At 52.7% G+C, this 13,980-nt stretch overlaps 1 protein-coding gene across 1 annotated transcript; it reads left to right on the top strand.

Moving 5' to 3' along the window:
* Position 1: 1 nt before the first annotated feature.
* Positions 2-10,996, top strand: Mdh2 (malate dehydrogenase 2). Its single transcript, XM_070033648.1, has 9 exons — positions 2-139; positions 3,247-3,415; positions 4,805-4,888; positions 5,462-5,571; positions 6,873-6,998; positions 8,732-8,809; positions 9,155-9,254; positions 9,461-9,612; positions 10,720-10,996. Exons 1-9 carry the CDS (start codon positions 74-76, stop codon positions 10,849-10,851), a joined length of 1,017 nt encoding a protein of 338 aa, XP_069889749.1. The 5' UTR covers positions 2-73; the 3' UTR covers positions 10,852-10,996.
* The last annotated feature ends 2,984 nt before the right edge of the window (positions 10,997-13,980 follow it).

Here is a 13,980-nt window from a genome sequence, read left to right as displayed (position 1 = left end):
CGGCTCAGCGTGGAGGTCGTTGGAGTCACCGCCCAGCCGTCCGCTCCTCACCGGCCTCCTGCTCGCTTCGGCCATGCTGTCCGCCCTCGCCCGGCCAGCCGGCGCCGCTCTCCGCCGCGGCTTCAGCACCTCGGCCCAGGTAGGCGAGGCCTGAGAGGCGGGCGAGCGTCGGGCGTCCCCGGCCCGGCTCCCGTGTGTCTCGGACCCGCGCACACCCGCGGGGACTCCCGGAGTCAGCCTGGGCCGCGCGGGGCGCGGGCTGGACGCCGGGGCGCACGAGGCCAGCCTCGGTGCCCCTCGCAAGTGTTGGGTGCAAAGCCCGGGAGAGGAGCGAGGCCGCCCAGCTCCGGGGAGCTCGTCCCCCCGTGGGGTCCGCTCCCGGCCTGCGTGCCCCGGGGTGGACAGGCCTGGGCCTTCGCTGCTCAAGTGACCGACGTTTTTTCCGCGGTTGCCGCCGCTTTCACTGTAATTAGACCTGCAGCCTCCGTGACGGCTGTGCGGCCGTGGGAGGATGTGTGGTGCGGACGCCGCAGTCGGGAGGGTCCGGAAGTCACGAGGGTGAGGGTCGTCCCGCGGGATCACAACTGTCAGTGGCCTTCCCTTTAAGAGCCTCAAGAGTCTTCTTCCAATTAAGAATCTTTTGGTGACTCCTGGTTTTGGGGGGGGGGGGCTGAGCGTGCTCCCCAAGTGTTTTGACAGTTCCTGACTTAGGCTAGGACCACTGAAACCTGGGCTATTTTTAGCCGTCTTCTAGGAGAGTGATAATGTTCCTTCAGTGGCCTGGGGTTCCTTCGTGCACCCCGGAATTCTCACCAGGTGCTCCCGGTGAATTCAGTACATTCAAAGTTTTGAGAACCCAGTGGGTGCCTGCAGTGCCTCTAAATTGCCATGCCCAAAGATTACTAAGGAGACCACCACGTTTCTTATGGCTTAGGTGATGTCCTTCAGTTTTCTATACAGCCCATTCAATTTAAAAATATATAAATAACTTTGCAGGGAATAACTACCCAGGTGAGAAGAGGCTCAGGTGCAATGAATTAAAGCAGTGAATGAGTTTGAGGTCAGGTGGAGGGGTTGAGGACTAGTACTGAGCAAGAGGGGCAGCAGAACAGAGAGAAGAGGGAAGAAAGGAAGCAAGAGTGGGGAGATGGTTGGATTCTTGCTTTTTTCAGTGCTGAGGAAGGGCAACACTTCATGATCAAAACCATTCTTCCACTCCAGGCATGTCCAGCCCGGAATGGCTTAATTTTGGAGGCATCTCACCTAGGCACTAATGTCCAGTGTATAAAACATAGAACTGTACATTTTAATTATCTTCCTGTATCCTTCATTATAAAGTGTCTTAGTGTGGGCTGGGATGTAGCTCAGTGGCAAAGCGCTTGCCTAGCAAGTGCAACGTCCTGGGTTCGATCCCCAGTACCAAAAAAAGAAAAGACAAAAAAAATACAATTAAAAAAACCCAAACAATAAAGTGTCTTAGTGATATATACAGAAGGAAAAAAAGTAAAGAGGTGTATATTTTTCAATCAGGAACATGACCTTTGAGTGTAGCTCAGAAGGAAGCAGAGATCACATCCTCCAGAGTTTTCCAGGCAGATGGGGGAACAGAGCAAGCCTTGTAGAAATGAGGTGGTGTGGTGGCACAGGTCTGCAATCTCAGCACTCTCAGAAGCTGAGGCAAAAGGATTGTGTGTTCCATGCCAGTCTGGGCTACACAGTTAGGCCCTTTTCTTAAAAGATGTGTGAAGGGGAGCACACACCTGTGAACTTGGTTACTGAGGAGGTAATCTCCCAGTCAAGGCCAGTAATGGAAATCAGAAGAAGAAACCATCACAGGTGTTTTTGTGTGTGTGTGTGTATTCGCACACACACCAGTCCTAGGGGTTTAAACTCAGGACCTGGGTACTATCCATAGCTCCACTTCCAGCTTTGCATCAATTGGAGATGAGAGTCTCATGGGCTATCTTGCTTGGGCAGGACCCTCAGATCCCAGCTTCTTTGTTTTTTGTTGTTGTTGTTGTTTTTTGTTTTTTGGGGTCTGGTTGTGGGGCCTGAACTCTGGGCCTGGGCACTGTCCCTCAGCTCTTCAGCTCAAGGCTAGTACTCTACCATTTGAGCCACAGTGCCACTTCCGGCTTTTTTCTTTTTGCTTATGTGGTGCTGAGGAATCGAACCCAGGGTCTCAGGCATGCAAGGCAAGTGCTCTACCACTGAGCCACCTTCCCAGCCCAGATCTCAGCTTCTTGAATAGCTAGGATTACAGGTGTGAGCCACTAGTACCCAGCACAGGCCTAACTTTTAAAGCAAATTTATAAATGCAGCAATAGTTTTCATGTGGGCATTTACTCAGCAGTGGCTAAACAGTTGGTACTTGCAACTCAGCAGTTTTGGAAATCTTTAGAGATCTCTAAGAACTAACAGCTGTGATACAGATTTCTCTAGTCTATTGTGTAGGTCCCACTGCTTAAGGCCCCTGTTGTAAATGTGAGCTGTTAACCATGTAGAAACAAGATCTGAGGAGAGCTCGCCCTCCTGGTCTATCCCCTCATGGACCCTGTGGGACTGATCACTTACAGACCTAAGTAGGGGGCTGTCCATGACACTCTACCACTTGAGTGATGCTTCCGGCTTTTTTTTTTTTTTGTCAGTCGTGAGCCTTGAACTCTGAGCTGTCCCTCAGCTCTTCAGCTTAAGGCTAGTGCTCTATCACTTGAGCCACTTCCCGTTTTCAGGTGGTTAATTGCTGGCTTTGAACTGCGATTCTCAGATCTCAGCTTCCTGAGTAGCTAGGATTACAGGCATGAGCCACTGGTGCCTGGCTCTGGCTTTTTCTGTGTATGTGTATTGAGAAATTGAACCAAGGGCTTCATGCATGCTAGGCAAGCACTCTGCCACTAAGCCACATTCCCACCCCTCTGTTTAGTTTTTAAAGCTGCACTTTGAAGGTGAGGATGCTCTTGCCAGGCCAGATACCTGATTGGATGAAGCTGCTGCTTTATCTCCACAGAATGTTGGGTGTCTGACCCAAGTGTCACAGCTTCCCCTCACTTGAGTTCTCCCCACTTGGAACTGGACTTCTGGAGGGAATGACCAGAATTCTTCCACAGTAACATTGGTGCACACACAAGTGTAGCTTGTTTTGACACCACTTAACAAAAGAAGCCCAGTGACAGATTTTGTAGGCTAACATCTGGGTCCTTTTCAATGAGGATTCTGCCCTGAGTATTTCCCTGTGCCTCTTTTTAGAACAATGCTAAAGTAGCTGTGCTCGGAGCTTCTGGAGGAATCGGGCAGCCCCTTTCCCTCCTCCTGAAGAACAGTCCCTTAGTGAGCCGCCTGACCCTCTACGACATCGCTCACACGCCGGGGGTGGCCGCAGACCTGAGCCACATTGAGACCAGAGCAAAAGTGAAAGGTATGGGGCTCACTTCCCCTGAGACCCTGCCCTCCCTCTGTAGAACAAGATCCCAGCTCTAGATCTCAGGTGAGACCAGAGGTTTAAGAACATGGGGCTCTCGTGTTAATTGTAGAATTAAATTTTACAAAGGACTACAATATTTAGGACTTGGGTCCACAGAAATGTAAGTAGCATTATCTTTTAGAAAACAAGGGGGTCTGATCTTGCCAATTGTTTTTTGTCTGATTTGAAAAGTAGTGTGAGGAAGGGGAAGTTCAAGAAGCTCCCTGGAGGTGGTGAGGTGATATTCCCTCCCATGCTATAGGCTGCCTTTCCTTTACCCCTGATACCCCAAAGCATCGCCACCACTAGTCATAGGCCACTTGGTAGACGTCCAGGTAATGCAGCCTTCACAGTCTGTCAGTTTTGCAGATCTCCAAAATCTAGGTAAAACCATTTTTAAAGCGTCTTATACTTTACTATTTATTTACACATTCTGTTGACCTTTGGGCTGCCAGTGAGCTGCGATCAATGTCTTTGTGCACTTGTTTCTTGGAATGCTGATTGCGGGAGGTCTCTGGGTTCGCACTGCACTGGGAAGGCCCTGCTGGTGCCTTTGTTTCCCCAAGAGATGACAGCCATGTTTGGCAGCGCCTCCCTGGTGAGAAGACTGAGCTGCTCATTCCCATGGGTTCACTGGTGTGACTGAGCCTCTCCTGGCTCCTCAAATTCATTCTCCCATTTTCTTTTGAGTTATTAGTTTTGTTTTTTTGGGGGAGGGGGTTGGTTGTGGGGCCTGAACTCTGGGCCTGGGCGCTGTCCCTCCGCTCTTCAGCTCAAGGCTAGCGCTCTACCACTTGAGCCACAGCACCACTTCTGGCTTTTTTCTTTTTGCTTATGTGGTGCTGAGGAATCGAACCCAGGGCCTCTGGCATTCAAGGCATGCGCTCTACCACTGAGCTACCTTCCCAGCCCCGAGTTATTAATTTCTTAGAGCACCTGTAGTGATGAAAAAGTCACAATCAAGTAGATTTTAGACAGTAAGTTCCCTGATAAAATGGGACAAAACAAAATAGACCCCCTCCCCCCCAAAACTCGAGTCCTTGTTTATCAGCCTAGACATTTCAAGGTATCTGGCTTTTTTGGTCTGAGGAGGTTTGTAGGGAGGCACTGAGCTGGCCCAGACAGCAATGCAAGCAAGCCAGCTAGGATGAGCAAATGACTGCCTGGCTTTGCTTTTTTTGGGACTGGAGGCTCACTGGGGGCCCTCCATGTGGCCTGGGGTCAGTTCCTTCTCAGGCAGGAGCTGTCACCTTACTGGTCGAGGCTGTGCTTCTCAGCCTTTCCCCTGGAGGCAAAGCCTCTGCGGGTCAGGAAAGGTGAGGTTGCTCCCTTGGGTGTTTTTAGGTTTCCTTGGACCTGAGCAGCTGCCAGACTGCCTGAAAGGATGTGACGTGGTGGTGATCCCGGCCGGAGTCCCCAGAAAACCCGGTAGGTTGGGAAGCTTTGCCCTAGTCTCCCTGCACATGTGAGGAGAAAGGATTTAATCCCATCCCACGCTCAGCCACAGAAAACATCCAAAGGCTCCCCACTGTCCAGGGACGGGGTCACACATTGGCCTGACATTTAAATTTGTTGTCTCCACGCCCTGTTGTCTCACCCATGCCCTGGATTTCACTGGTCCCCTTTGGGCGTGTGTGCGTGCGTGGGTGGTGTGTGTGTGTGGTGTGTGCGTGTGGTGTGTGCGTGTGGTGTGTGCGTGTGGTGTGTGCGCGGTGTGTGTGTGCGCGGTGTGTGTGTGCGCGCGCGCATACAGCCACACCTACAAACACACACTAATCCCTGATTATCCTTAGCCACCTGCCTGGTCCTGGCCCCATCCCCTCCTCCCTCTGCCCCCTGCCCCCTGCCCACACACCTGCCTGTCACTGGACACACTGTTATTTCCAGATAAGATAGATTCACATGGCCTCTAGGTCATGTTGAATTGCCAGTACCAGTTAGCAGCAGCCCTGGGCACCTGGTAGTGCTCATCCCAAATGAGCATCTTGCTGATCCTTGCAGGCATGACTCGGGATGACCTGTTCAACACCAATGCCACCATCGTGGCCACCCTGGCTGCTGCCTGTGCCCAGAATTGCCCTGAAGCCATGATCTGCATCATTGCCAACCCCGTGAGTGTGGGCAGGGCCATGTGTATCTTGGGCCGTGCTCAGGCTGGGAGTGGGAGGGAGCCACCTGAGAATGTCCTGAGTGACAGGAACCAAGTGAATGTTATAAGAGATTAACTTGTTTTGAGACAAGGTCTCACCAGCCTATATCCCAGGCTAGCTTGAGGTCACAATCCTCAGCCTCCCAAGAGCTGGGATTATAGGCAGGTACCACTATACCTGGCTAAAATTTGTCCTTTCAGTCATGATTGTGGCAGCCTGTTGACTTTTTTTTTAACCAGTCCTGAGCTTGAACTCAGGGCCTGGGCTCTGTCCTTGAGCCTCTCTGTGCTCAAGGCTAGTGTTCAGCCACTTGAGCCATAATACTACTTCTGGCTTTTTCTTTTTTAAAAAGTTTTTTATTGTGAAAATACAGAGGGGTTACAGTTACATGAGCAAGGTATTGAGTATATTTCTTATCCAGCATTGTTGCCTCCTCCTTAGTCTTTCCCCTACCATCCCTTCCCTCCCACCTCCTCAACTACACTGCCCTTCCCCCCTACTTTTTCTGTTTATGTGGTACTGAGAAATTGAACCCAGGACTTCACTAGGCAAGCACTCTACCACTAAGCCACATTCCCAGCCCTTGTGGAATCCTTTTGTGTTGTATTCTACTTGGGGTGCGCAGTTCAGACCCCACTATCCCTGTCTCTTTACACCTAGAGATCCCTGTTAACACACAGCTGCCCTGGCCACTCTGGAAGTGCCTGGGCTATGCCACATGTAGAGGACAGCTGTGGTCCCCAGCTTGTGGCTCCCGGAGTGCAATGAGGGTCTGTAAGACAGTGCAGGGAAGGGACTGAGGACAGCCATCTGAGTGTACACCTGCTCCTGGCCTCAGAAGGGGTCCTGTCATACCCCACTTGCCTACCTTGCAAGATGGCAGCAGTCTGTGCTGGGAGCCAGTAGTGATCATAGAAACCTTGCTTCCCGGAGGTCAGAGCAGAACTGCAGTCTCCAAAGTTCCCTCTCTCACAGATTCTAAGGGAAAGTCATACTGGAGCCCAGGCTCCAGCAGCTACAGCATGGAGTTTTCATATAGGAAAACTAGTGAATCAAAAGTCTGGTTCAGCCTGGCTAGCCTCCATCTAGCCAGAGGTGCCCGGGAGTGTGGTGACATATCAGAAGGTAACGGCTCCCTGGGATCATGTCCTGGCATAAAGATGACTCTGCCCATGTGAGGTGGCCGTGGTACCCAGCTTGCCAGCAGTCGCAGCAGATGGCCCCTGTTGCTCAGTTTCTTATGCCTATCTCGGGTATCTTAGGTCAACTCCACCATCCCAATTACGGCTGAGGTGTTCAAGAAGCATGGCGTGTACAACCCTAACAAGATCTTTGGCGTGACAACCCTGGACATCGTGCGAGCCAATACGTTCGTGGCAGAGCTGAAGGTAAGCTGTGCGGTATCCTAAGAAGCCTGTGGCTTCTTAGCTTCTCTGCCCAGGCAGAGGCACAGCACATGGCAGGACAGGGACCCAGGGGTTGTTGCCCCACCATGGAAAAGGGGTCCTGCATTCTGTAAAGAATCAGTGCCTCACTCCTGCCCAGCTGCTATGTGGCCTGCACCTGCTACCCTCAGCCTGGTTGACTTCCCTGGGCTCCCCCTCTTCCCCATGCTCTGGACCCCCAAACAAGCACCCGCTGGTCCCTAGACAAAGGCCCATGCAGTCAGCAAGCTGGAAGTCCAGAGAGATCCCAGCTGTTGTCCCCACCTGTTCATTAGATTGGGCTTGCGGGTTCTGGGCCTGCAGCTGCCTGGGTCTGGCTGTTGGACTCAGCTGCTAGTTTGTGTTGAGGTGGATTTGCTTTGTCACTGGCACCTAGTCTGAGTCCTGCTACCTTTTGCTCCTGCTCACAAAACCAGCAGAAGCACTTCCCCAAGGACCAAAAGGTGCGCTCTACTCTTGAGCCCTGGGCCTTTTTGTTCTGATGCCTCCAGGAAGAGGGAGTAAATGTCCTGTACCTGCCTGGTGGCATGTGTGCCATGCAGTACTGACCCCACCTGAACTTGGGCAGTGGACACCCCTAGGATGCTGGGGTGGTAAAGGGGCTTTACTTGAGAGACCAGGAGCCTGCAGGTACGTCTGGAATGTGCTGGAATCTGCAAGGAAGGACCAGGATGGCCCAGAGCAGAGAGCAAGGCCTAGCAGCTGTGCAGCTTATGTGAGGGCTGCTAGTGGCCCATTAAAACTGTCCGCATCACACCAGTCATGCTGCAGGTCTGGTGACCACAGGCGCACCAGTGTGCTTGCAGAAGGTTCTGTTACAGGCACCTGATGTTGTAGAAGGTTTCTGAGCCATGTCAAGCTGATTGGGGTGGGGGTGGGGGGCTAGGAATGTGGCTTAGTGGTAGAGTGCTTGCCTTGAATGCTGAAGCCCTGGGTTCGATTCCTCAGTACCACATACACAGAAAAAGCCAGAATTGGCACTGGGATTCAAGTGGTAGTGCACTGGCTCAGGAACAGTGCCCAGGCCCTGAGTTCAAGCCCCAGGACTGGCAAAACAGAGTGACTGTATCTTGAAGTTTCGGGTGTGGTCTTACCACCTTCTGACATTCTAGTGTGTGCTGCACTCCGCCCTCCCCACTCCTTTCAATCTAGAATCTTCTCTGGCTGGCTGTGCCTACTTCTCACAGCTAGTTAGGTGTTCCCTGAGCCACTGTTTAAGCACAGGGCTGGTCCTTCATGCCACAGAGACAGGGTCTGCCGATCATGTGACTACTGCCCCCAGTCAGCATCAGCCCTTAGCTCTCCAAAGTATGCCCCCTCCCTCCTTCCTTCCCTCCTTCCTTCCTCCCTCCCTCCTTCCTTCCTTCCTTCCTTCTCTCTGTCTCTCCTTCCTTCCTTCCTTCCTTCCTTCCTTCCTCCCTCTCTCCCTCTGTCCCTCCCTCCCTCCCTCCCTCCCTCTCTCCCTCCCTCCCTCCCTCCCTCCCTCCCTCCCTTTCTCCCTTTCTTCCCTCAGACCAGCTCTGGCCTCTTCAGCCCAGAGGAAGGGGCTGCTCACCTCCTTGCCATCATCTAATCAGAGTTTTTTCATGGTTAGAAGTACCTAGCCACAGACACTTGGGAGCATGGTGGCTCCGGAACATGTGGACAGTTCAACAGAGTGTCACTTCTCTTTGCAGGGTTTGGATCCAGCTCGAGTCAGCGTTCCTGTCATCGGTGGCCATGCTGGGAAGACCATCATCCCCCTCATCTCCCAGGTGTGTGCGTGCATGCTTGCATACGTTAGGTTTTCCCTCTAGACTTTCCAAAATAAAGGAAGTTCTTTGAAAGTGACTGCTCACTGAGGCCAATTAGTAGGGTTGCCTTGTCTTGGACCTCTGTAGGTTTTGGAGTAGAGCTCTCAGGTTGAGCACTTGCCTAGCACATGTCAGAAAGGCCAGGGCTCCATCCTCAGCACCCTCCTCCCCGCCCCCCCCCCCCCCCGCCCCTGCATCCCTGAGGGGGCTCTGGAGGTGTGGCATCAGGGTGGAGAAGGGATGAGGGGGGCCTGGGGTGTGGCCCCAGGGTGAACAGGTTGCTCACATGACCTGCCTGGCTTCCAGTGTACTCCCAAGGTGGACTTCCCTCAAGACCAGCTGGCGGCACTCACTGGGAGGATCCAGGAGGCGGGCACAGAGGTGGTGAAGGCCAAAGCAGGGGCAGGTGAAGTCTCAGCTAGACGTCTCGGGTCTTGGGGGATGGGAGCGGCAGAAGGGCTGCTTATCCCTGGCTGTTGAGGGTGGGGTTGGCTATGCTGCATCTGCCGGCACTGAAGGCCCTAGAGAAGGCAGTTCACCCGTCCCAGGGGCGGGCTGGAGGGGTGACGTGGGGGCCCAGGAGCAGCTGGGCTGAGACACCTTGCTCCCTAGGTTCTGCCACCCTATCCATGGCCTACGCTGGTGCCCGCTTTGTCTTCTCCCTGGTGGACGCGATGAATGGGAAGGAAGGAGTTGTGGAATGTTCCTTCGTGAAGTCACAGGAGACGGACTGCACCTACTTCTCCACGCCCCTGCTGCTGGGGGTGCGTACCATCCAATGTACCATACAATATGGGGAGGAGCTGGGGCTACACCCAAGAGCAGTGCAGTCGTCCTGGAGCTCTGCCGGGGCTGTTGACCAAGCTGGGCTCTGTGGGGGAAGTGACAGTGACTAAGAGGCACTGATGGCTTTCTGACAACTTTTGTCTCTGGGCCATACTTTAAGGAGGAACACCAGTATTCATAGGAAAGGCTGGGTGGCCCTTGCTGATTTCAGCAACCCATGGGTGCCCAGATATTTACCTGCTTAATTATATTCCATTTGAAGTGACAAGTGTTTTCTTCTACCTGGGCATAATGACAGATACCTATAATCCCAGCACTCAGGATATAGAGCAGGAGGATCTCCAAGGCTAGCCTGGTCTATAATTTGAGACCCTTGGTCAAAACCAGGGGAAAAAATATTTCAGGTTCTAAACTGCTTAGGAAAGGGACCAGGGCCATAAGTATAGTCAAGAAAGGAAGTGCTGCTAATGACGAGAACTTTTTTGGCCAGCTGCTGCACTAAGCACACAGCCTTCTGGGAAGTAGATGAGGAAACTCAGGGAATGGAGTTGTTCAAGGCACATGGGATGGCCTGGCTGGAGCCCAAGCCCAGGGGAGGTAGGGCAGGCGAGGTCTGTGGGGGCATCCTTTGTTTTGCCAGCCCTAGGGCTTGAATTCAGGGCCTGGGCACTATCCCTAAGCTTCTTTTGCTCAAGGCTAGCACTCTACCACTTAAGCCACAGCACCACTTCTGGCTTTTTCTGTTTATGTGGTACTGAGGAATTGGACCCAGGGTTTCATGCATGCTAGGCAAGCACTCTACCACTAAGCCACATTCCCAACCCCCTTTGTTTTTATTTAAAGCTGTTTTACTTGGGTTGGGACTTCTTTAAGTACCCAAGTACTTGGGAGGCAGCGGCTCTACCACTTGATCCATGCTCCTAGTCCTAAAACTTTGTTGAGATGGAATCTCATGTGCCCAGTCTGGCTTGGCACTCCTGAGCGCAAGTGCCAGTGGTCTCTCCTGGAGTTTCTGGTGGGTGACACATGAGTGGGTGGCTCTGTGGGGCTTGCTCCAGCTGTCGCCTGCTCCTCCCTTCTTGCAGAAAAAGGGCCTGGAAAAGAACCTGGGCATCGGCAAGGTGTCCCCATTTGAGGAGAAGATGATCGCCGAGGCCATTCCCGAGCTGAAAGCCTCCATCAAGAAGGGGGAGGACTTCGTGAAGAACATGAAGTGAGCCTGACACTGGAGACCAGGCGTGGCGCTGCCTCTGTCTTACTGCTTGATTGATGGCTGTTGTTAGCATGGCCCTCCCTTCAAGATTGTGGCTGGTCTGTTGGTTCAACAATAAAACAGACTGTTGATTTTTCTTTTTCAAGTTACCCCTGCATGCATGCTGTCCTTGTCAAAGCTGACTCTGCAGTGTCTGTCCTCTCACAGATCATGCAGAGGGGTGCATACATGTACCCATCCTGGGGCTTGAACTCAGGGCCTGGGTACTGTTGCTGAGACTTTTGCTCAAGTCTAGCACTTGAGCCACAGCTTCATGTTCAGCTTTTTTGGTAGCTTAGTGGAGATAAGAGTCTCACAGGCCGGGTGCTGGTGGCTCACGCCTGTAATCCTAGCTACTCAGGAGGCTGAGATCTGAGGATCGCGGTTCAAAGCCAGCCCGGGCAGGAAAGACTGAGTCTCCTATCTCCAATAAACCACCAGAAAACCGGAAGTGGCGCTGTAGCTCAAGTGGTAGAGCGCTAGCCTTGAGCTGAAGAGCTGAGGGACAGCGCCCAGGCCCAGAGTTCAAGCCCCAGGACCGACCAAAAAAAAAAAAAGTCTCACAGACTTTCCTGCCTGGGCTGGCTTGGAACTATGATCCTTGGCTCTCCAGGCTCCTGAGTCGCTGGGATTGCAGGTGTGAGTCACCAGATTTAAATACTAGAAAGAGTAGTGGGTAGCATGAAGTAGGGCAGAGGCTCCCCACTCCTACCTCTCCCCACTGCCCTCTGCACTGTTAACGCCCACCCCCGCGCAGCTCTGATAAAACAAGACAGCCATGGTGCCTGGTGGCCTTTGCCCTCGTGGTGACATTGCCACAACCATTGGCAGGCCTCGGATTCTTCATGGATCCTAAGATCAGCCTGACAGGCAGGACCCAGGCTCTAACTCAGGCCAGGTGTCCTGGTGTACAGAGTTCATCTAGGCTGGCAGGTGCAAGGGAGGCTCCTATTCGATGGACATTGTGGCCCAAATGTCCAGGAGTTCAGTTGCCAGTACCACCAAAAAAAGTAAACTTGCCCCCATCCATCAATTCACCAGAGAAGTCTCTTGAGCTACAAGGCACAGCCTGGGCTTAAGCAATGGCTGACACTGCCCGAGGTCTGCATTGAGGAAAAGCTTTGAGGTGCCATGCCCAGCTGAAAGGTCTGCACATCCTGGGCACAGAGGGCATCTCCAAATAGTGACCTGATCCTAGGCTGAAGCCTCAGCTTCAACAAAGTCAGGACTCAGTAGCCTGCAGAGGCTGAGGAGGGGGAGGCTGGGGTGACTGGAGGTTACCCTGCTTTACCTACTCTCCAGCTCCTGTCATCCCATGGCCAGTCATCTTCCCTACAACAAAATCCAGAGGTTGTGTGTGTGTGGATGTTGATCAACCTGGATGGTGGCTGTAGTTTGCTAGGGGCAGCAGTGTTCAGTGAGCAGAGGGGAACTCGCGTGGAGGCAGTGGGAAAGGACAATGCTGGCAATTAGTACAAGAGCCAGGACTGCAACGAAGCTGTTAAGTCTTGGGTGGCCAAAGCCAAGCTGTAATTGTGAGGAAAGTGGTGGGAGTTAGAAGTGACTCATCTGTGCAAAGGCAGGAAGGACATGGACAGCTTAGCCCCCAAGAGCCTGACCTCCCTGTCTTCAGGCCTGGGCCTGCAGTGGAATAAGCCTTCCTGCAGTTCTCCCTGTGGCCTGGAGAGGGAGCCAGAGGCTGGTGCCTGAGATGCCCAGACCTGGCTAGGTCACCATGGAGCCAGATTAGCATTCCAGAACCAATCCTGCTCCTGGTGCTGTCTGGTCTCCCTCTCCAGGCGAGAGCTGACAGCCACTTCCAGACAGGGATAATGCAGACAGAAGCCAATGCAGAGACAGCTGTGGAAGCCAGCTTCCAGGTTGGGGAACAAGGCCCAGGCTTCAATATCAGTGCAAGAGTTGGAGGAGGAGGGCAAGGAGACCCCATACACCCTGTCAGCCTTGCCCACAAAAAGCAAGATGGCACCTCACAATAAGTTAGCTGGGTAACCTTGGGTTCCTCCTGTCCCTAGTGTCCTGGATAGTGAACAAGGAGAGGCTTGACACCCCAAAAGGAGGAAGGTTAATGAATGCAACGCCAGAAAGTACTGAGTGGCAAGGAGGAAGGGCCTAGGCCTGCCTTGCAGTGTCTGCAGGCATTGGCAGAGGTCTGGCCTGGGCTGAGCCTCCTGGGACAGGCTCTGGCAGACGCTGCCTCGGCCTCCTGCTTCTTGCCTTTCTGGGTTAGAAATGGATCCCCTCAACCCCCTGGGAGAGGCCACCATGTCCTACTGCCTGAATCCTACACAACGGATGGATGGTCTTGGCCTGACAGCAACCAGAACCAGCCAACTGGAATATATTTTTTTCCTCTTAATTATCTTCTAGATTACAAAAGGGTCACCCTGGGGCAGGCAAAACCAGATGCAGAAAAGGAGGGGCTGGGAGGGTGATTTGGGGCCTGTTGGCATCAGAACAGCAAATCTAGCAGTGAAATAGAGATATATCTAAATCCACTAATCACCAGCTGCTGCCAGGGGGAGCCTTTCCCCTGGAGACTCCTGAGTCACCCCACGATAAAGGGGTGAATCCTGGCAACAGACTGATGCCTTCCAGAGCAGTACCTCTCCTGCAGAGAGCTGATGTTCTGCAGACATGGTAGTTCACACCTATAATCTCAGCTATTCATGAAACAGAGGTGGAAGGACTCAGTTCACAGCCAGCTTGGGAAAAGTGAGTAAGACCCTATCTGAAAATAAATGAGCTAGGCACCAATGGTTCATGCCTGTAATCCTAGATAGGAGGCTGAGATCTGGAGAACTGGGGTTTAAGGACTAGCCAGAATAGACAACTCTGAGCTTCTATCTCCATATAACCAGCAAAAAAGCTGGACTGTAGGTATGGCTCAAGTGGTAGAGCACTAGCCTATCAAGTTAGCTAAGTGAGTTTAAGCAGCAAAAAGAAAAAAAGGGTGAGCATCAGTGGCTCACGCCTGTAATCCTAGCTACTGAGAGGCTGAGATCTGAGAACCCTGGTTCAAAGCCAGCCCAGGCAGGAAAAGCTGTGAGATTCTTTTTTTTTTTTTTTGGGGGGG

This window comes from Dipodomys merriami, unplaced genomic scaffold (genome assembly GCF_024711535.1).
Source record: "Dipodomys merriami isolate MVZ:Mamm:240054 unplaced genomic scaffold, mDipMer1.0.p SCAF_22, whole genome shotgun sequence".
Classification (NCBI taxonomy): Eukaryota; Metazoa; Chordata; class Mammalia; order Rodentia; family Heteromyidae; genus Dipodomys; species Dipodomys merriami.
This window is presented reverse-complemented; position numbering and strand designations above follow the sequence as displayed.

Excerpts from the sequence above, each read along its gene's own strand:
- Mdh2 (XM_070033648.1), top strand. The coding sequence starts at position 74 with ATGCTGTCCGCCCTCGCCCGGCCAGCCGGCGCCGCTCTCCGCCGCGGC. Across the intron at positions 3,416-4,804 it reads GACCAGAGCAAAAGTGAAAG|GTTTCCTTGGACCTGAGCAG; the intron begins GTATGGGGCTCA and ends GGGTGTTTTTAG. Across the intron at positions 5,572-6,872 it reads TCTGCATCATTGCCAACCCC|GTCAACTCCACCATCCCAAT; the intron begins GTGAGTGTGGGC and ends CGGGTATCTTAG.